This window comes from Lepidothrix coronata, unplaced genomic scaffold (assembly GCF_001604755.1).
Source record: "Lepidothrix coronata isolate B3197 unplaced genomic scaffold, Lepidothrix_coronata-1.0 Scaffold25, whole genome shotgun sequence".
Taxonomy (NCBI): domain Eukaryota; kingdom Metazoa; phylum Chordata; class Aves; order Passeriformes; family Pipridae; genus Lepidothrix; species Lepidothrix coronata.
Genome location: NW_016690205.1, coordinates 5,140,105 through 5,162,880, shown reverse-complemented (window position 1 = coordinate 5,162,880; position 22,776 = coordinate 5,140,105). Strand labels below are relative to the sequence as shown.

At 42.2% G+C, this 22,776-nt stretch overlaps 1 protein-coding gene across 8 annotated transcripts; it reads right to left on the bottom strand.

Moving 5' to 3' along the window:
- Positions 1-1,069: 1,069 nt before the first annotated feature.
- MKI67 (marker of proliferation Ki-67) lies at positions 1,070-20,554 on the bottom strand. 8 transcript variants are annotated; one of them, XM_017809331.1, is made up of 17 exons: positions 20,140-20,244; positions 19,211-19,324; positions 17,697-17,778; positions 17,500-17,615; positions 16,968-17,037; positions 16,347-16,425; positions 13,954-15,480; positions 13,401-13,639; positions 11,895-12,294; positions 10,575-10,690; positions 9,565-9,736; positions 9,344-9,478; positions 7,385-8,200; positions 6,804-7,264; positions 6,073-6,139; positions 2,612-5,623; positions 1,071-1,812 (listed from the first exon to the last, which is right to left on the bottom strand). In XM_017809331.1, exons 2-17 carry the CDS (start codon positions 19,300-19,302, stop codon positions 1,673-1,675), a joined length of 7,524 nt encoding a protein of 2,507 aa, XP_017664820.1. In that variant the 5' UTR covers positions 19,303-19,324; positions 20,140-20,244; the 3' UTR covers positions 1,071-1,672. The 8 variants fall into 8 exon arrangements, with proteins under 8 accessions (XP_017664816.1, XP_017664815.1, XP_017664817.1 ...); XM_017809332.1 differs by having other exon boundaries at positions 7,505-8,200; XM_017809333.1 differs by having other exon boundaries at positions 6,804-7,274; positions 7,515-8,200.
- Between the last annotated feature and the right edge of the window lie 2,222 nt (positions 20,555-22,776).

The following is a 22,776-nucleotide window of genomic DNA, read 5'->3' as shown; positions in this document are numbered from 1 at the left end:
CCCTGTCGCTGGAGCTCCCTTTCCCCATCCCCTCAAGACGTCGGAATGGTTCTTCAGATGGAGATGGAACTAGAACTGGGCTCCCCCACGCTGTGGGTGGGGAAAGGGATCCCAGAAGGCACAATTCCAAAAAACCCTTAAGAACAGCCCAGAAGTCCTGATTCAGCTGCTGTTGTGACAAGATCCACAAAACCTTGTGACCTCAAAGTTGGGGAAAAGAAAAAATCACCAATCCTGTGCCACAGGACAACGAAACATTTGGGGTAAAGATGTTCCTCATACTTGGAGGCTGAAATCGAAGATGGAGAAAAGAATTCTCAGTCCTAAAGTGATAACCAAGGGCTGACTTGGGTCACAAGGAACATTTTGAATTTAGTACTGGGTCAAGAGGGATATTCCATCCACTGGTCCTGGTCAGTGGAAAGTCCAACTGGGGCCCCTCACTGCAAGGACATCGAGGGGCTGAAGTGTGTCCAGAGAAGGGAATGGAGCTGGGGAAGGGGCTGGAGCAGCAGGAGCAGCTGAGGGAGCTTGGGGGGGCTCAGCCTGGAGAAAAGGAGGCTCAGGGGGGATCTTCTTGCTCTCTGCAACTCCCTGACAGGAGGGGGGAGCCGGGGGGGGGTGTGGTGTGTCTGGCTCTGCTCCCAGGGAACAAGGGAGAGGAGGAAACGGCCTCAAGTTGTGCCAGGGGAGGTTTAGGTTGGATATTGCAAATATTTCTTCATGGAAAGAGCTGTCCAGCCCTGGCACAGCTGCCCAGGGCAGAGGGGGCATCCCTGGAAATGCTCAAAAAACACATGTGAATGTGGCACTTGAGGACATGGTGGTGGTGCTGGGGAACAGCTGGACTTGATTTTAGAGATCTTTTCTAATCTTAACAATTCTATGATTCCAACTGTAGGAACATCCCTAACTCCTCACAGACCACAGAAACTTCCAGGATTTTAATTCAGGTCTAAAAACTCCCCAGAAGTTCCATGTCCAGGCTGAATTTTCTCTTTCTACATTTAACAAATTAACAAGAAGCCACCAGCCTCAAAGACAAATTACCCATAAAAGATCCTAAAAACCATCTCCAAACCACACCAGAGAGAAGGAATTTTTGAAATAAACCTGAGAGAAGACAGTAGTAATTATACATTCTTAACTACTCATAGGAACACCAAACACACAAGTCCCAAATTGTTTACAAGTTTAATGACTTGCAAATCTCCACTTTTCAGTAAAAAAACCTTAATTTTTAAAGAAAAAAATTATCAAAATTTCAGTATAATAGTTCTAATACACCTATAGTTTTTTTAAAGAATATTTACAGAGCTCTAATGAAAAATAAAACTTAAGCATATGAAAATTCAAGCAGAAAATAGCTTCACCTGGCAGTAATATGGCTTCCTGATTGCTGTACTAATTAATAGAAAAATTGGATAAATACTGGTCTAACAAGATGTATTTTTATGTTTGCAGCTTTGCACAAGCACCCCTGGTTCAGGAACCACCACACATAGAAAAAGCTGTTAAAAAAACACAGTAAGAAACACATTTTATAAAGGAATGACTGAATTATCAAAATCTGAGCTTAAAATCTGAGTGCAAATCAATTCACATTGAAAAAAAAAAACCTGGAATTTGAATGACTGAATTGATTTAAAAACTGGTTCTGGGACTCTTAAAACTATTTCCTTGTTCTTGTGCTGGATCTTGTCTTCCTGTCCATGACTCCAGAGGTCTGAGCTGCCCTCACATTCTCTTTCCCAAGTTCTTCCTTAGTTTTGTTCCTTTTTCCTTTTCCCAGCGATCCATTTTCAGCATTCCCTATTTATACACAGAAAAATTAACTGTAAAGTTGTATCACCAACCAAACAATTCACACAGAATTTGATCTTCACTTCCACTGTTTTTAAGGGAAATATACCTACTGACAACATTCCAAAGATTACATCTCTGAATCCAACAAACCAGATACAAACCCAATTCTTCTGCACATCCAATATCCTTTAAGTTGCATCCCTGAGGATTTACAGCTATTTCTGAAAGTAGGTTAACATTAATGAGAGCACCAAAACCAATTAGCTGCCATTTGAGGTAAAATTCCTTCCACTGAAATGTAAAACTAAAACATCACCAACACCCAAGGAAAGTCCTGCAAACATGAAAATCTAAGTTTTATGGCAGGAAATTCCTCAATATGGAGCTCCAAAGAGTCGCTGTCATTTCTATTTCAACATTTGTTTGATAATATTTGTATCACGGTAGTTTTTAAGCTATATCACATTAAGCTGAAAGTTCCAGGGTATACTTCAGGTGGCCAAAAGGAGCAGGGAAGTGATTGTGTTGAGCTGGTGAGGCACCTCAAGTGCTTTGTACAGGTTTGGGCCACTCACAAGAAGACACTGAGGGGCTGGAGTGTGTTCTGAGAAGGGAAGGGAGCTGGGGAAGAGTCTGGAGCACCAGGAGTGGCTGAGGGAGCTGGGATCTTTGAGATCTTTTCCAACCTGAATGGTTCTGATTCAATGATCAAATTATTTCAGCCCACAGAGCTTTGCACATATTATTGCTGTATCTGCACATAACTTTGCCACCCTTAGAAAAGAGAAAGCAAATTCTCACTCACCTGATTTTAGTTTTTTGGGTGCTGAATCATCTGCTGGCAGCTGACACTTCCTTCTGCGAGAAGTGGACATTACCTGTGGCACAGGGTTCCCCTCCTTTCCTTTTCCAGACTGATTCCTGCCCTCACAACCAGTGGATGTCACACACAAATTCTCAGTTTCCAGAGCATTTCCATTTTCAGGCGACTCACTGTTTTCATGGAGAGAAGTAGAAGTAGCTGCCTCTGATGTGAATTGTACCGCCCTCCTGTTATTCCTCACTTGCCTTGTTCTTCCCTGGCATGAATTATTTTCTGGAGGTGTAGCTTCAGCTTCTTTAAGAATCCTCTTTTGCCCTCTGCCTTTGGGCAGGCTGGGCTTTTCCCTGAGAGAAGTAGAAGTTGTTTCTTCAGATGTGGAAGAAGTTGTTTTCTTTCTGCTCACTCTTGATAGATTTTCTTTTGCAGGTGAAGCTCCTTCCAAAAGTTTGCTCTCCTGTTCCTCAGGAGCTCCATCCTTACTATCTTCTGGCAAACCTTGAAGTGAGGTGGAACTACCAGCCACTGAAGCGCTTGTTTGCCTCGAGTTCTCTTTTGAAAGATCCCTGTTTTCTTGGGAAGAATTCTCCAAACTCACTTTTTTTGCTTCCCTATAGTTATTCTTCCTACCACTTAGTTTTGATGGGACCTGTTCCCCCTGATTAGGGCTTGTGGCTTCTTTGAGGGCAATTTCTTTCCTCCTGCTTTTTCTCAGTTGATTTTCTTTTACAGATGAATCATCAGTTTTTAAGGGAATGTTTTGCTCTATTTTGGGTGTGTCTTCCCTACCATTATCTGCTGGCAAACCACGTTTCCCTCTAAGAGGAATAGGATTTGTTGTGTGTGATGCCAGTGCAGTTTCTTTCCTCCTGCCCCTTCCTAATGGTTTCTCTTCTGCACAGGACACTGTTTCCAAAGACACACTTTGTTCTTCATTAGCTCCCCCATCTTTAGCATCAGTCTCTGACAAACCACATTTTCTCTGGAGAGGAGCTGAACTTTTTGCCTCTGCTGCAAGATCAATCTTCTTCCTTCTGTCCCTTGCTGATGCATTTGCTTTTACCTGAGAAGTTTTATTTCCCAAAGCTGGATTTTCATCTTCCCTCACAGTCATCTTTTTATCACCTCCTTCCAGCAACCCACGTCTCGTTCTGACAGAAGGAGATCTCGATGTCTGTGATGCTGCACCAACCTCTTGCCTTCTCCCTCGTCTCGGTGGATTGGCTTCTACTGAACAGGGAGCACCTTCCAGAGCTGCATCTTGCTCCTTCACAAAAGCCTCATCTTCACTGTGATCTGCAGTTAATGTTTGTTTTTCCATAAAGGTAGGACTGGCTGTTTGTGGAATGGAATAAACTTGCTTTCTTCTGCCCCTCCTCACTCGTGAAGGATTTTCCAAATTCTCATGTTGACTGTTGTCAGTCATTCCTTCAGCATCCCCTGGTAAACTGCTTTTTATTTCAACCTCTTTGGAACTGCCTTCTCCAAGTTCAAAATTAACTTTTTTACCTCTTCTAAACACTGCTCTGTTTCTTTGTGCTGGATTCTCCTGTAGGATTTCAGTTTGCTTTGCTTTAAGTATTCCCTGTTGGTTTCTTGCCTGTTTTTGATGGCCAGGAGCAAGACTGTCACTGTTTGCAGCAGGTACTGACATGGCAGCTGGGCTGTTCTGGTCCTTTGTGACTTGGGATGTGTTCTTGACACAAACAGAGCCCAAAGAATCTTTTAGAGATTCATCTGCTTCTGTGTCTGACCTAAACTTAGAAGGAATTAGTTTTAGGTTGCTCCCATCTTCAGTAAATTCCTCAGTTTTTTGCTCCCAAGAGTCTTTTTTGCCTCTCCTGCTCCTCGTCCCGTTTGTTTCCTGTGCTGCCCTTCTGTTTGCTTCCAAGTTCACAGCAGTGACTGGCAGTTTGTTTGTCTCCCCACATGGTGACTCTGCCTTTAATCTTTGAGATGCCTCTGTTGTAATTTCCTGAGCATTTTCTGTTTCATATCCCTGAGATACTTCCATCTCATTCTTGATGTGTGGTTGTGCTTCAGTTTGATTTGATGTTTCCTCAGTTTTCTGAATGTTCTGTGTGACCCCACAAGTGTCTGCTTTTCCTTCAGCTGAGTGCTTTCTGTTTCTAGTACTTCTTAAAGACCTAACTCTTTTCTCTGTTACCTGTACTTCAAGTTCTGTCCCCTTTTCAGGTTCTTCTGCTGTGACAGCCTCAGGATCCTTGTCAAAAGTCTGTTCATCTCTTTGTAGGACCTTTGCTGGTGGGTCTTTACGAAGCCTCCTTGTTGTTCCATGAAGTTCTGCTGAAGGATCTTGTTTAACTTGGTCATTTCGAGCCCTTCGTCCTCTTTTAGGTGGAATTGGTGGTTCTGTGTTTTCTACTCCTCTGGTCCTCTTCCTGGGTGACAGAAGCACTTCTTCACTGTCTTCTATACCACTGTCATTAGATTTGCTATCAGATTTATTTACATCTGTTTGCAGCTGACAATTTTCCTTCTGAATGCTACCAGATCCTGTCTTTTTGGCTGGATCATCTCCACTTTCTAACATGTCATCGACCCCACACTCCTGTAAAGGCTGTTTCATATTTGCAGGCTCTTCTGGTAGCACTGAAGAACCTTCAACACAAGACTCAAGAGTCTCACTTGGATGTTTCAACTCCTTCAGTTCTCTCCTTTTACCTCTTCCTGGTCTTTGAGTAGCTCCATGTGGTTCCTGATCAGGGTGCTTTGAAACAACTTCTTGTAGGCAACGCTTTGTTCTCCTTCCTCTTCCTTTGTTTTCAGGTGTGATTGCTCCCATCTCCTCTTGGGTGCTGGAGGTATCCAGACTTTGCAATTCTTTTAAATTCACATCCTTTTCACTCTGCTTTGCCGCAGCAGGATGGACAGTCTTCCTTGGCCTGCCCCTTCTTCGTCTCTGGGGAGACTGGCCTGCACTATTTGATTCCTTTTGTGGAGAATCTTCACCTTGGGAAGTATTTCCTTTATTTTCTAGAACAGGGCAAAGAGCACAAAGAAAAGTTAGACATTATTATGCCTGATCAAAGTATCTGTGAGTTTCCATTTTCCTGACTGTTAGGAAAATGGAAACTCACAGGTACTTTCTCAAACAAATCACACAATATCTTAATTTAAAAATAAATATTTTAACCAATTCCTACATGAAAAGACCAGGCTTCTGATCAAAGTTCTCTGGTTTATTTGGTAGGCATCATTCATTACTTTCAACTATGCTCTTTAAAGTCTTTGCAAAGATAATCTGAAGTGGAAACCTTAACATCAGTTTTTTCACACTAATATGTTCACCTGTCTCCAAGGGAAAAAGGGATCTTAGCTCAGGAATTAGCAGAACTCACTGAGAGCTTTAAACAAGATTTAAACTTCGTGGTAACATGTATTACTTTTTACGTTCATTCTTCTTCTAAACAAAGTGTACTCACCACATTTCTGACTGGAATTACAACAAGGAGGTGCAGAATCTTGCTGAGAATCCATTACTGATCTGACCTAAGGGAATAAACAATAATCAATAAATGCCTGTCTGACAGGACAGGAAATTATAGAGCCAACCAGTACAAAATGTATAGTAACACTTGTAAAAATTCTTGGCAAATCCTTTTCCCTAAAAATGAAATCAACTAATTTTATAACTCCATCTATGTATCTGACAAAAGCACACAAATGTAGCAAACAATTCTTGCCATCTAAAGTGGTGTAGCAGTTTTTAAAATGAAAGACAACAAACACTGCAGAGTTAAAAAGTGACATTAACTCTATTGGTTGACAAGTGTCTAAATGAGTGCTCAAAGGAAATTGGGGTATTGAAGAAAAATTGAGTGTTTTGCAGTGTTTTATTGTAGTTCTAAGCACTAAGTACAGTGATACTCAACATTTTATCTACAGAACACGAAAATCAGCACCAATAAAATTCACAAATGACACAAGTGATGAAGCTGTGAATTGTAAGGTCAGAACGGTCACTCAGAGCAACCTCAGGAGCTACTTACACAGGGCCCCCTCAAAGAAAATAGATGTTAACACAGGCAAAGGCAGCTGTCTATAAAATGCTCCAAGATACATGAAGTCATATTAGGAGGCCTAAGAATTCATTTCAGCCACAGGCTTCAAAGTCTAAACACATTCCTTCCAAAAGGTAAGGAAAGGATTTTACCTCCATTTCCTCTGGTGTATCAAACATTTCTGTCATTCCAGCATAGTCCACTTCACCATCAGAAGGTTTCTGCCTGGGCTCTGCCATGAGCCTTTGCAGCCCCACAAAATCCTCAACTGGTTGATTCTTCTGTCTGGGAGACTTCACCAATCTGCTGATACCAAACATGTTTTCTATGGGTTGAACCTTTTCCTTTGGTGTCTTGAAAATGCGGCTGATCCCAATCATGTCTTCAACTGCTGGGTATTTCTGTTTTGGGGTTTTCTGGACTGAAGTAACACCTGCCCTGCCTTTTACTGCTCCCCTCTTCTGTACTGGAGTCTTCAGCAACCTTTTAAGGGCAATTTCATCTGTAACTGGTTCTGGCTCTTGCTGTGGGGTCCTCATGAGCTGCCTAATGCCAGACAGGTCCTCCACTGGTTCTGGCTTCCGCCGCGGGGTCCTCAGCAGTTCCTTGATGCCTGACAAAGCCTCTGCAGGCTCCAATTTCTCTTTTGGGGTCCTCATGAGCTGCCTGATGCCTGACAAAGCCTCTGCAGGCTCCAATTCCTGCTTCGGGGTCCTCATGAGCCGCCTGATACCTGACAAAGCCTCTGCAGGCTCCAATTTCTCTTTTGGGGTCCTCATGAGCTGCCTGATGCCTGACAAAGCCTCTGCAGGCTCTGTGTTCTGTTTTGGGGTCCTCATGAGCCGCTTGATGCCTGACAAAGCCTCTGCAGGCTCCAATTTCTGTTTTGGGGTCCTCATGAGCCGCTTGATGCCTGACAAAGCCTCTGCAGGCTCCAATTTCTGTTTTGGGGTCTTCATGAGCTGCTTGATGCCTGACAAAGCCTCTGCAGGCTCCAATTTCTCTTTTGGGGTCCTCATGAGCTGCCTGATGCCTGACAAAGCCTCTGCAGGCTCCAATTCCTGCTTCGGGGTCCTCATGAGCCGCCTGATACCTGACAAAGCCTCTGCAGGCTCCAATTTCTCTTTTGGGGTCCTCATGAGCTGCCTGATGCCTGACAAAGCCTCTGCAGGCTCTGTGTTCTGCTTTGGGGTCTTCAAGAGCTGCTTGATGCCAGAAAAGAACTCTACTGCCTCTGACCCTTTCTCTGGGGTCCTTAAAAGCTGCTTGATGTCTGACATGACCTCAACTGGCTCCAACTTCTGCTTTGGAGTGCTTCTTTTCCTTCCTGATTTCACCAGAGATGCTTGTCTTTCTGGAATGATTGATAAACTATCCACATTAATATTATCTTCTTGCACAGATTTTCTTTTTTCAGGAGTTTTTGTGGATATTTCATCAAACACAGAGCTTAGAGATGACTTCTCTCTCAGCAAGTGACAAATGCCTGGACTCTCTTGTTTCTGTTCTGAAGCATCTGAATTATTTAAGGGTGACACCATCATCTCTCCTGTAATAAACAGTAGTTCAACAGTTAAATTTCATACCAATAGAATGAATAAGAAAATCGCCTACACAGAAATTAACTGGAACTACAAAATTTTCTTTTGATACATGATTAATATTAATGGTTTGGTTTATGGTTATGGATGCTTCATCTCTGTAAGGTGATAGATAGGACCACACAAAAGAAAAAGGCTTCTGATGGTTTCCTGGAAAAACCCTGCACCTGGGGAGACATTCTCAGAAACTGATAAAAGGATTAAAACGAAGAAAGGAGTGATATGGAGATAACACTGGTCTTTTTTTGCAAACTTCCTGGTTGCCAGGAACTCGGGAAGTGGACCTTCGGGCCTATTACTTCTATCACCCCAAAAATTAGTTATTGACTACAGACACTCAAACTTCCTAAAGAAAAAAGTATAAAGAGAGATTGGACATAAGCAAAAACTGGGGAGAAGTTCCATCAATGCTGTGGAGGTAACCGAAGGGCTGCCTTTTCTCCCTCCACCTTCTTGGGACGCTGTGGGGTGAGCAATTGCTTCACACCTATCCACTACTTCTACTTTTACTCCATACTACTTTAACATTTTTACTTACTACTTCATTGTAAGTTGCTTTTGCTTTAGCGTGTGTGCCTGTGCTTTGTATTATTATTATTACTACATAGTTCAAATGTGATTTTTTTGGCAGTTAGAGCCTATGCCAGACACAGTGAACCCCAGACATTGTCACAAACTTGTATTAATAAGCATGTTACTTCGTGAACTGTTCGAGTGAGTCCGTTTTTAGGTGCTGACAGTTTTGCCGACGCCGAAATAATTCATAGGAGAAACGTGAGGAGTTTTCCTACTGCTGTTCTGTGCAATGCTTTTGTAAATAGGTATCAAATGTCCTGTCTGTCTCAGTGAATCTGTTAAGCGAAGGGTCTCATTAGGTGAGAGGCTAACAGACTGCTTTGGACATTAAAAGGCTTTGATCTCCTAGGGGATGCTGACAGCCAAAAAAATAAATTAATACAGGTTGGACAGAAAATTCATCTTTTCTGCCCCTTTTCAAGTGACAATCTCAATACTTTAGGTCTGCCCAGGCTGGGACCACAGCTACCACACATTACACCCTAATTATCCCTTTTTTTAGATTACAAACATACCAGATTCTTCAGGGGTGTGCAAGTCAGAAATGTCCCCTGCAGCACAGGTTGGTGTAAAATCAGCACTCTGAGCAGCAGCCAAAGGTAATGTTTTTTCACTCTTATTTTCCGGAGTTTGAAACATTTCAGGCACTCCTAGAAATTGTATTTGGAGAAGTAAGCACATGTTTTGACACAAGAACTACACAAGTGGCAGAGTGAGCAAGAGACTAAAACCTCACCTGTGAAGCTTTCATCCATATTCATGTTGAGCTTCAGGACGGGATTTTTTACCACTTTAGGGACGCGTCCAGCTGATCTGAGTGTGGTGGAGTAAGCTCTACCTACAACTATTGTAGCAGGTGACTCAGCATGACCTGTGCTGAAGTGACCTTTTATTTTCCTCTCTGGAGTCTGCAGAGGCAATAGGAAACAGAAAAATAAGAGTTATTAAATAAAGATTCTTCTTGGCAGAAGAGGTGGCCAAGCCACTCTCCATCACTCATCATCAGTCCTGGTTAACCAGGGAGGTCCCACGTGACTGGAGGTTGTCCAGTGCCAGCTACAAGGGTTGGAAGGAGGACACAGGGAACTACAGGCCTATCAGCCTGATCCTGGCACTCGGGATGGTCCTAGAACAGATCAACTTCAGTGTGACCACATGGCACATACTGGACTACCAAGGAGCAGGCTCAGCCAGCTTGGGCTTAGAAAAAGAAGGTCCTGCCTGACCAACCTGACCTTTTATGACCAGGTGACCTGGCAAGTGGATGAAGGAAAGGCTGTGGATTTATCTACCTGGATCTCAGTGAAGTCTTTGACACCATCTCCCATAGCATTCCCCTGGAAAAGCTGCATCCCATGGCTTGGACAGGTGTGCTCCTCACTGGGTTAAGAACTGGTAGAACAGCTGGGCCCAGAGTGAGGAATGGTGCCATCTCCAGTTGGTGGCTGGTCACTAATGGGGTTCCCCAAGGATCAGTTTTGGGCACAATCCTGTTCAAGGCCTTTACTGAGGATCTTATTGCTCAAATGTTCAACTCAGTGATCCCAGAGGTCTTTTCCAACCTTAACGATTCTATGATTCCTTTTAAACAAAACTTACATTTCTTACATGCCATGACAAAGGCATCAACACCCACCAACATCCCAGCAAGAGCTCAGAAGCCTCCAGCTTCTGTAGCAAAATATATCCAAGCTGTTTGGTAGCCATGCAAGAAAACAAAGTGAGCATGAAAAAGGAAAAGAATACCTTTGGTGGCTGGTTTATCCTCTTTGGGGGTCTTCCTCTTCGGACACTTTTCTTAGAAGTCTTTGTCTGTGGTCTTGCAACACCCAATTTTACCACTTCTGCCCAAGATTTTGCAACTAGAAAGCAAGGGAGAAATAACCACTTTAACTCTCAGCTTTTTAAATGGAAGTTCACAATTATTTCTTCATGATTCCAATTGATTTTCTTTATGATTTTCCAATGCAGTCAGGCACAGGAAAGTGGTTGTTGTATCATCTGACACCACCAAAAGTGCTCTCTGAAATACTTCCAGTTAGAAAACCCCAATTTAACAAGTGGTCAAGTTTCCCCAGGATGACTTTCCACAACAAAACAATGAGCTCCACACAGTGTCAAAGAGATGTGAGATCCTGGAACCAAACACTGACCCAGTTCCATACTCACTCTTTTAGCAAGGAGAGAATTTTTCCCAAAAAAACTTGCCATGAGCCTTTCAGACTCATTCGTTATCCATGAGCTTTCCTCTGGTGAGATTTAACATCAGAGAAATGGTTTAGAAGTAGAGCATATCCAGCTTGTCTTTCACCACCTTCCTGAGGAATTTCATAGGCAGGAAACTGTATTTATACTGCTTAAAGCATTTAGATCTACACAGTTTTCATAATTTCTCTTGTATCACCTTCTCCTTATGACACATTCCAAAAATTCCCAGAGCGAGGTTACCTTTATCCCAGCATGATTCTGTACACAACAGAGGGATCAGGGAATTAGTTATAGCTGTGTAATAAATGAAGCTGGAAGTTTGTAGGATATCTGCCTCTTTTAATTCGGAAAAAAAAGCTGGGAGAAAACAGGGATCATACAAAAGAAATCAGTTATTTAAGTAAAAATAAAATGGGAATGCTGTTCCTAAATAAAAGGATATTACTATTGACCTGTCAGAATTGCTGTGTAAGTCTGTAAATGAAAGGAACTTCGAAAAGCTGTCATTGCAAAGGTGTTCTGGATGCAGAGAAAAATACCAAGCATCCAGGAAATTATCTGAAAAAGCACTGGAAACTAACCTTGCAAAAAGGATGCTAATTTTACCATGTCTCAACTTCTGAACGTTAAGGTTTGTGTTCTAAACATGAGTTAATAGATGTTTTAGTAAGTCTGCTTTATGAATACGAGAAAATGCAACATTTTGCACTTCCCAGTTGCTTCCAACAAGCCCAACAGTTGTCAGAAGACACATCAATCTCTTGGTGGCCTCTGCATAACAAAACAAGCCTACTTCAGTTTTGTTTCTGTATTTTAAAGCATTAAAATAGATATTTCAAAGCAGCTGCTGAAACAAACCTAATAAATTAGCACTGGAGGCACCACTTCTCTTTGCATGGAGAACTCCCACAGCCCCGCTCCTTCTCTTCGTGGAAGTGCCCTTCAAACCCACTTGGGCACTTCTGGTTAGTTTGGCAGGTGTAGCTGATGCAAAGGTTTTGTCATCTTGGTTAATGGGGGAAGACTGAGGTGTTTTCACTCTCACACCACTTTTCTCCCTTGCATTCAGGTCCTGTGCACCAGAATCCTTCTCCTCTGGGATTGGGAGCGGCACTGGGAGTTGGGAAATGGAGAAACGCCCTTTTCTGTAAGGGGCTGGAGAGCCTGAAGGAACTTGAGGTGCTGCCTTCCCTGAGGAAGGGGAGGAGGCAGCTGGGGACTTCTGGGCTGGCAAACTTCTTTGTGACATTTGTTCTTCCTGGTAAAAAAAAAAAAAACACACAAGAAAACCACCAACAAAGAATTAGCACATGGTGGATTTAGGGATTTTTTCCTTCTTTTTAATGGAGTAGTTTTTCAGCACATGTCCACTGAAGATCAAGTTGTCCACTGAAGATCAAGTTGTCCCCTGAAGGATTGCTTACCCTTCTCATAGAAGCAACCAGGGCCAGAAGGAACCAAATTGGGCACAGATATCAACAAGCTCAACCCACTGAGGGTTGAAACCCTCACTTCTTTCATCTGTAACAATCTCTGTGGTAACTCATAACTGCCCTTAAACCCAAATATCCATCACACTGAAACCAAGTATGGAAAGGGAAGGAGTGTAAGGTACTCACAACTGTAACAATGTATACTGGCACAATAAAAAACTAACTTAACCCTCACAATACATCCCACTACCTCCCAGGCTCCTGATAGGACTGGTGAAAGCTCCTCTCCACAGATTTCTAAGACTGGATCCTATGCCATCAAATCCACAGAAACAAGTGCTATTTAATCCTTAGTGGTCTCTCAAACCACTGGAATTATCAATGCAGAATAATAATTGAACCTGCCTGGTCAGCATTCCTGTCTCCATCCTCTGATGAGTCCTATGGAGGGACCCTCAGGTCTCTAAAAGGTTCAGGGAGAGATGGGACTGGTATCCGGGGGACTGGATCAGGAGGATTAAGTAGCATGGATATCCCATTAGTTAGTCCTTTTTATTCTTACCCTTTCCCACCTTTACCCTTTTTCCATGCCCGGCCTCCACTTGGATTGTTTTACATAGATTTCAGTTTCAAATTGATTGATTTTAATCTGATTTTTCTCCATGTGCTATAAGCATCCAGTAAATTGCAAAGTGACCTTGTCCATGAACTTTGCTGCATTTTCACTTCATAATAAACCTGCTTTTGCCAATGCCTTTGCTGGTGATTTTTTGAGTGTCCTAAAACACTCATTTGTGACACCAACATACATCAAACAAGGTTTGCTACTAATTTTGAAATAATTATAATAAATAGTAGAATAAAAAAAAAAGAATTTATAAGTTCTGTTCACAGTAATGGTCTTAGCAACTTGAGATGTCTTAAAGTTTACCTGGTCTGTGAAGAGCTTCAATCCCTGAGCCTTTTTCAGCACAGCACGAGGTGAGGTTCCATAGGGCAAGCTCAGCCTGGCAGGAAGAGCTCCTCTTTTAAGGGGAGAGTTGGGAGGCAAACTTTTATCAAAAAGTTCTGGACTCAGATGGCCACCAAAAGACACTCTCTTTCTTTTCCCTGAAGTCTGAAGGAGCAAATCATCACTTTTCCTCTTCTGAGACAACCTTTTTGTCTTGCCTAAAAAGTACAATTGAAAATAGTTCTATGTATCTAAGAATCCAAGTCAACATTTTAACCCACATGGAAAACTGTTTCCTTGTGCGTGTTGAAGTTAGAAATGAACCAGATGGGAACTTACCTTAAAGAGAAATAGATTTAATTGAGGAAACTTTAATTATGTTACAGAGTATTGTTATGATCAAATATAACTACATATTTTAGAACTAATGTCAGCAATTGGTTCTATATTTTATGTAAGTGTTAAAATTCTCAGAAAGGTGTTTTAAGAATTTCTCAATATAAAAACAAGGCAGTGGATGAAATGTATTTACCTGAGTCTTCTCCACCCAACAGGCCAGAAGTATTTGTTTCTGGGACAGCCTTGTTGTCTTCCAGCATAGGAGCACTTCCAGAACCTCTCTTTGCTGACAGCCCACGTGGTCTGATATCACCAGCATCTTCCAAGTCTTGTTTCTGGTGATGCCCCTCCATGGCCAGCTCTGCTGGAGTGCCACTCTCTTTTCTGTCTCTAGTCTTACCAGGATGCTCTTGCACAGTATTTGTCTCCAGTGCTGTTTCAGTCAGCATTCCAGAGCTCCTTGGCCTTCCCCTTTTCCTCTCAGAGCTCCTTGGCCTTCCCCTTTTCCTCTCAGAGCTCCTTGGCCTTCCCCTTTTCCTCTCAGAGCTCCTTGGCCTTCCCCTTTTCCTCCCAGAGCCAGGTGTCTGACCAGCAGGAGATGCCATTAACTCTTCCGAAGCCAGTGTCTCTGTATGGACACTTTTGTCTAAGAATTCTTTACTTTGCCTGCTATTTCTTCTAGGACTCTTGGAATTGGAGAAAGAAGAAGGACTTTCAGAAAGTCCCACCTCTGAGTTAAAGTTTGCCTGATCACTGATTTCCTTCAGCACTTCTTGTGCAGGTGTTCCTGATGGGCGTCCCTTGCTATTTCGTCTTTGCTTCATGGATTTGTTTTCTGGGAAAGGCAGTTGTGTGATGCCTGAACCTTCCCTTGGAGTTTCAGCTGGAATTTCTGACAGACACTTGGGTTTCAGTGACACACGCCAGCGCGTGGTTGGAGTATTAGCATTCACAGGATTCATTCCAGTGATTTCCTTGGAAGGAGACACAAAAGGAGACCGAGGGCTCTTCCTCCTGGGCCTTGGTGTGGACAGCACATGTTTATCTGCTTCAGAAACCTTTGGTGTGTGAGTCGTAGAGATGTGTATTTTTTCCCTAACTGAAGAATCCAAGCGTTCTATGGAGCACTGCTGCAGTGAAAACAGGGAATTCTCACCACTCTCCTTGCTGGGAGTAACCTTGGCACCTTTAGATGTGACTGGTGTACTCAGTTCCTCAGGATTCTGCAAGTGACTCTGACTGGTATCTCTCGATACCTCCTGCGAAAGAGAATTTTGAAGACTTCTGGGAAAACTCCTCCTGGGAGCACTTCCTCCAGCTGCCAGCTGCTGAAACCCTGAGTGGTTCACTTCACTTCTTACAATTACACATTCTTCCATATTTCCACTTCTGCCTCTTTCTTTTCCTTTATTCAGGCTGCCCAGATCACAACCTGGGGATGAAATCTGAGCACTTGGCTCTGGCACAACACTCTCCCCACCTTCTCTTGCAGCTTGTTGGGAGTCATTTCCCTTCTGCAGAGATTTTTTCGTTTGCATCTCACGTTTCAGCTTTTCATAGAGATTAGTAAAGGGAGACATCTCATTTTGCTTTTTAATAACTTGGTGTATTCTGTGTGAACGTTTGGGTGTTTTTGGTTTGACAGGTAAAGCTTTGGATACATTTTCCTCTGTGATTGGTTTATTTTCATTGGCAATTTTTTCTTCACATTCAGCATTATCTATAAAGGAAGCAAAGCAAAACAAAAAGTAATACAGAAAGTGACTTCAAAATTGCAGAACTACAAATATAAGTTCCATAAATACAGGTTAAAAATTCCTTCCATTCCTCTCCCAAGACAGTCAACAAGGGTCCACTGAAATGGAACACTTGGAAACAGCCTGGGCTTTTAAAACTGGAATATTTGTCATAAAAATCAAACCCATCTGTAGATAAAAAGCCTTCCCCAAAAAACTTTGTATCTTTACGAAGTTATTTAAGACAAGAAGGATGGGAAGGTAAAGTCCTGGCATTTAACCCCTTCATGGGCTATATCTACCAGACTTGGAAGCTCTAAATTTTTCTGGTTCTACATGAAGCAGTTACTGTAAACAATTACTTCAATATGTATATCCAAAATTATACTTATTTCAGTGTCTTATTAGGAAAGAATACTTGCTGAAAAGAGATCTAGCAGAGAACTGCAAGGTAAATTCTAATCAAAAAGGTGAATTTGTCACATGTTAAGCGTTTGCTGCCTCTGCAAAGTAAATGTAACAGGAAATTGTTTCAAATACTAGTTTCAACTCACATCTGTATTGCACTTGCAAAGCTGGTGAACTGACCTTCCTTTCCAAACTGAATGTGCATAAATCACTGAAAGTAATATCTGTGAATTTTGCCTATGCCAGGCTGTTCCTAACAATTTGTCAGGATGCAATCAAGTGATTTCTCCTGGTAGGATGTAGATTTGGGAAATCAGAGCATGTAGGTATAATGAGACAACCTCTGCCACAGCAAGGTGGTGTCAAATTCAAGAGTCTTAAAATGCCTTTTTTTTCTTCTTTTTAAGAAAGAAGAAACAAAACCCATAAAACAGGTACCAACCTGAAGCACCAAGACTTTTAGATCCTGAAGTTTGTTTGTGTAATAATTCCACTTCTGCCACCTGCTGAACATGAAGAACCTGTAAATTTGTACAATATTACAGCCCAGCAACAAGTATTTTACAGTTCAGCTTTTAACTGTACATTGAAAAACACTCTTTACAGAAGTATACACATTGTTTACTAAACAGGCTTAAAAGTATTCAAATGAAATCCCAGAGTATTTCAATATTTAAGAACATTGACCAATACGTTTGAGGTCCCAGAGCAGAAATTTGTCTTGTTTTAGCATTATTAGCTCTAAAAGCAGCTGTAGCATAAGAATATAAACCAGCACATTTCAACCTCCCCTTCTTAACAGACTTAGTGGAAGATTTATAGCTCTGCTTGCATTAGGAACATCATAGATCATTAATCATCTATTAGCAAAAACTGACAAGCCGAAAATCACTAAATTTTTTAAAGCACTTATCTGAAGGAGTTTATTTGTATTTTCAGATAGAAAGGTAGTTTAGGGCTGAAAAGTTACTCCTAATAAGAAAATAGAACAAAGAAATAAATTACTGCCTCGCTACTAATACCAGTGTACTTGCAACAAAAAAGCCCATGGCCACAAAATTACCTGCAGAGTTTCATCTTTTGGAGACCTGGAACGCCTCTTCTTCGGAGTTGACTGGAGAGGATATTCAAATCTGAAAGAAATATTTTGAAACACACCCATTTTTTGTCAAAGAGTTGATGACTAAATTCCCATTACTAAGATAAAAGACCGAGAAATAGTTTTCCCCTCCCAACAATACACAAGTCACTTTTAAAGGTTTTAAGAACTTAAAAATACTGCTAAATTTATCCCTAAAACTGACTACACTGGAAACAAAATCAAAACAATCTCTGAAGACAGTTTTATCTTTATTGATTTAGCTTAACATAAGTGATTAAAAAAACCCAGAATCTTCAAGCAATCCTGTCTTCTAACAAAGGTCTGTAAGACTTTGTAAAGAAATATGACATGAACTACATTAAGTTACGTTCTTGGATTAAGTAATAAACAAGTAAAGAAATATGAAATCAAGTGTAAAGAAATATGAAATAAATAAACTACATGAAGTTACATTCTTGGATCAATTAATGAACAGTCTGGCACTGGCACCCACCTGAAAGAACGATCGATAATAGTTAAGACATCCCCGTGCTTCAGAGGAACAGGCTGCTCAAAGCAAACCCCATTCAGCTGTGTGGGGTTTACTGCGCTCAAATTAGTCAGTACTGCCTGAAAACAGAACAAATATTTCAGTGGCCTGCTGAGATGCAACAAGGCAATGCTTATTCCATGAAAACACGCAGATCTTACCTCCTTGTTCTCATTTATTTCAATTTTACAGTGCTCGTTGGAGACCCAGGGCAGTCGCATGCGGATGTCACACTCTGTTTTCCTGGGGCGAAATACAGTTTGAGTTTCACACGAGACACAGAAAAATCTGCTCTAGAATTACAGGATTTCCCAATATTTTAGTTAATAATTGTACAGAAGTAGGATTTCTAAAACTGGAAGAAAATTAACTACCTCAAATGTTTGAAGTGTGACAAAAAATAGCAGCTCACACTTCAGAGAATCTGTGTCAGAAACAATATGTGAAATACCCAAACCTTCCAAAAAGCAGATCACAACAAGCAGAGACACGACTACAACAGACAGCTGGTGGTTTGAGATTGTTTCCCAAGTTTCCCCAAGACTTGTGGAATATTTCTATACAATATCAGCACATGCTTTTAAGCTCTGTCTTAGCCCTTTGTTACTGACCTGAGAACAGGTAGTTGGACCTTTGGCCTCACCTGGATAAGCACTTTTACCTTCTTAAAAGTTGTGAGGGAAGGAAAACATGTTTCTAAGTGTACAGAGTTTCCCTGTCTTTCCTTTTTTTTAAGCTAACCTCTATTGCTTTTGATGTGCTGTAGGTCTTAGGCAGGAAACATAACACCTACTGTGCACAATTCCTGGTGAAATGAGTGTACTTGGGGAAATTTGTACCTGCTTGAAATTAGTGTTTGCACCATTAATTATCACCTGTCTGGGCAGCTCTGCTCCCGCCAAAAAACAATATCATTGACACTGCAGTGCTTCTCACAGACTTTCACCATGGGATGAGATTCTGGACTGAATAATTACAATTATTTAAGGTAATATAATCAGTCAGTAAAGCACTGAACAGGTCTAGTTTAAGATAAATAAAAATATTTTACTTGCAGCCTATTTACAGTAAGATCACGATGATGATGATATAGTCAAGTCTTCAAACATCCTATTTGGGTACATTAATTTTATCTTTCAATGTAAAACGTGGATCAAACTCAAAACCCACTGTCACTCAAGTGAGCATGTCAAAGTTAGTTTCATGTCTGGAGAAGGAGGTATAAATTCTTAATACTAATTCTAGTTTTGGTTGACATCTTCCATTAGTGAGGTTCTGAAGTACAAAAAAGTAAATAAAATTTTATTTTCACTTGTCAGTTATCTGGAAACTGCCCCTAGGTAAGACAATCTCATCACCTGTTTATCAATCGTCGATTACTTTTAATCCCTTCCTCAGATTTCCTTTGGCCAGAAACTTAAAATAAACAAACAGATAGACAGACAGACAGATAGATAAAAGGAGTTCTGGCAAGGAAAGGACAAAAAACAATAACAAAAAAAGAAGTTCAGCTTTCTGGTCCTACAATTAATTAGTTCAGGATCACCTTCCCTCTCTCCCCTGTGCATCATTCACAAATAAACATTTATTTTTGCAAATAAGTATTAAAAGATCTAATCTGCAGGAAAACATCACTCATTATTTCGATGTGTCCAAGTGCTCAACAAATTCTCACCTTCCGAATAAACAAGAAGTCGAGGTGAGTGGAAAAACAATTCCATCGGTCCCATTCCTTTTAATGACAATAATTTTCCCGTAGCGCGGCATCTTGGAATGTAGGGAACCTTACCTGGAAAAGAACATCCAGATTATTCATCCCAATAACGTTTTATGAGAGTAAATTGATGTACATTTTTATGTTATTTTCGTTCAACATACTCCAATGGACAGAAGAACCTCAGTGCTGTTTCCATGTGTCTCTGTGTGTAGAAAACTGGGAATATGTTTATGTAAAGTCAGACTATTTTACTTATTTAAGAAGTATTTGCTACCCACCAGAGCCCTTGAAGCAGAAGGAGGAGGAGTGGATTTTAACTGATTTAAACCCATCTGCACAACCAGATACACTTGTTATATACTTTCAGGTAACCTGCGTTATTTCACGTATAGATATGAGAGTGTCACGAAGCACAAGCGATCCTCAAAGGAGCCTGTATAAAAATACTCTACATTGAAAGCAGCAAGGGAATTAAGGGCAGTTAAGAGAGACCCTTCTGGAATTTTTTGCTCGGTTAAAACACTTGTTGACAGCAAGCCCCAGGTTGGGGGGAGCCTGACAGTGCCCTCAGGAGTCCCCTTTGCCTGTGCCTTGCGGGGAACGACAATATTCGCTGTCCTGCACTCAGAGCACCCTGTTCACAGCACCCACCGCTTCCTACAAGCCAAAATTTACAAGCCCGGGCTCCGGGCGGCCACAGCCACCAGCGGGGACACATAAACACCGAGGAAGGGAGGAATAAACCCCCAGGAGGGGCCAATAGCCATCATGGCGAGGTAGGCAGCCACCGAGCAGAGAGTGTCCTGCGGACCGACCCCCCCCCCCCCCCCCCCCCCCGCCCCAAAGGCGGTCTCCCCCCCGCCCCTCACCTTCTGGCCCTGCCGTACCTGGTTCGCTCGGAGCGCTGGCGGCCGCTGAGGGCCCTGTGTGGCGGAGCCTCCCCCTTCCCCCTCTCCCGTCACGGCGCGGCCCCGACTGAGCCCTTCCCGCGCGCGCACCAGCCCCTGTGCCCTTTCCCCCCATCGTATTTTGTCGGTGTATCCCTCCGCCGCGCACCAAAACGGAGCCCCCGGGAGCCGCGCAGGCGGACCGAAGCGGGAGCCGCCGCCGCCGCTCTCACCTGCCGGCGGCCGCCGTGGCTGAGAGACCGCCCCGAGCCCGCCCGTCCGCGACAGGCGGCACCGGGCCCCCGGACTCTTTTAGCTTTGCCCGGTGCCCGACGAGCGGAAGGAGAAACGAACCCAGCTGATGACGGTTGAGATTTTGAAAAGGAGCGCGGTGGCCTCTGATTGGTGGAAGGGGCGGCGCGCGACGCGCGGCGGAACCAATGGGGAGCGGCGGAGGCGGTTTGAGTTCAAACGGAGGCTCCGCCCCCCGGGGCCGCTCCCGCCTCAGGGCGGGGAAAGCAGCGCTGAGGGGCCTCCGGAGCACCCTCACGGCGGGGTAGAGCTGAACCTGGACCTGTACATAAACCTGCAGTTGTCCCTGAGCCCGTACCTGTTCATGAGCCTCCACCTACATTTGTACCTGTGCCCGAACCTATTCGCGAACCTGTGCTTCTACCTGTGCCTGTACCTGAACCTGAACCTGCGCTTGCCTCTGTGCCTCTACATGAACATGTACCCATATTAGTACCTGTATTTGTGCTTGTACATGAACCTGTACCTGCACCTGTACCTCTATCTGTGCCTGTATCTGAACTTGTAAATGAAACATGTTCCTCTACCTGAACCTGCACCTTTGCCTGTGCCTATACTTGTACCTGAACCTGAATCTGTACCTGTACCTCTACCTGTGCCCATACCTATGCCTGTACCTGAACCTGTGCTCACACACGTACCTGTAGCTGTACCTATGCCTGTACCTGAGCCTGTGCCTATACCCTCCCTGCTACCTGAACCTGTACCCGAATCTGTACCTGTATCTGCATCTGTACGTGCATCTCTACTTGTATCTGTTCCTGAACCTGACTCTGAACCTAAGCCTAAACTTGTATTTGTATGTTTACCTGTATGTGAACCTCTGCCCATACCTGAACCTAAACCTGTATCTGAACCTGTGCCTGTACCTCTACCTGTGCCCATACTTGAATCTGTAATAACAATAACAACAATAAGAATAATAAAAACAATGACAATAACAATAATAAAACTACATGTTATTGAGATATGCAATCTGGTGACCTTAATTCCAACTTAAAGTTCTGTGCATGTGTGAGGGAAAGAGATACAGGGGGAAAAAGGTCATCCAGCCTTTTGTGCTTCAGGGGATAAAATTCCCCTAACCAGTTTTTCCCAAAGCAGAACTCTTGATATTACTACTATTTTATTTCATTATCTAGCTTGCCTCAAAGACTAGTTTATGTGGTGTGATGGCTTTAGGGTACTTTGGATGGGACACAGATATAAGAAACCTTTTAAATGTTATTTCTTTTCAATTAAATTACTTGGAAGTCTATTTTATAAGCTTAGGTGGGATTTTAATTTACTTCAGCATATTAAATCAGGAAATAATAATAATAACAATAATAATTTACTATTGTTTCAGCTTTCCACTATAACTTTATTCTACTGGACAACCTTTAATTTAGATATAAAACATTCAAAAATCAGGATTCTATTGGATAACTAATTGGGTATAATTGCTAATACAGAGTTATTAAAGTCAGATCCTTCCTGGGGGTCTCTACAAGAGCAGTTATTCCTGAATGCTGTATCTAAACCAAACAGTTTATACCAGTAAAACTCTTTGAAAGCTGAATTTATTACAGTCTCTCCCAGCCCACATGTGATCAAACTAACTAACTAAATTTCCCCAATGCCAATAATTGTATATTCTGACATGATTTACAGTGTTTTATTAGTGCACTTACTGTCACTGCCTTTGGGAGAAATGTCCCTGCAAACACAGCACTACTTACAGGGAAACACAAATTATAATACAGATTTTAAGCCTGGCTTTAAATCTGTCTCTCTGAAATAGCACCTGTACAAATATTTGCAAAAAGAGATTTACAGGAGGGGGAAAAAATAAAAGGCATTTTCTTCAAGGCTTAAATTTGCTGTTGGGTTAATTTGGGAACATTTAAGTTAGGAGGAGCACAAGCTGACAAATACACCTGAATCCACGCTGAACTAAAATTGTCAACTGTCAAAAATGGGGAGAAAAATAATTTATTTTAAGTCAGTGCTTGAATTTCCTTTAAAATCAGCATCTTAATTCCTCCTGTGAAGATCCTGTTTTGTTCAAGTGTCTGAACCGGTGGTTTGGAAGCCCTAAATGAAGCTCACACAGATTTCTAGCATCACTGCTTTTTAAATAAAAAGCACAAGTTCCAGTTAAAAATTTTACTAAATTGGGGCTTTTATAAGGTATATAGGTATTAAATAAATCAATATTTAGGCAAATCTGGAGAGAAGGAGTTACTGTGTGATGAACACCTGAAAATTTAAACTTTTGCAATAGATTTCCTCTCTTAAAATGAGAGTTTATTCCACTGACACATTATTGCACCCGAGATTTTT

Coding starts and splice junctions, on each gene's coding strand:
- MKI67 (XM_017809327.1), bottom strand. CDS start 19,302: ATGCCGCGCTACGGGAAAATTATTGTCATTAAAAGGAATGGGACCGAT. Junction 13,640..13,953: donor GTTGGGTGGAGAAGACTCAG/GTAAATACATTT, acceptor TGTACTTTTTAG/GCAAGACAAAAAGGTTGTCT. Junction 10,691..11,894: donor CTCCAGTGCTAATTTATTAG/GTTTGTTTCAGC, acceptor CTTGCTTTCTAG/TTGCAAAATCTTGGGCAGAA.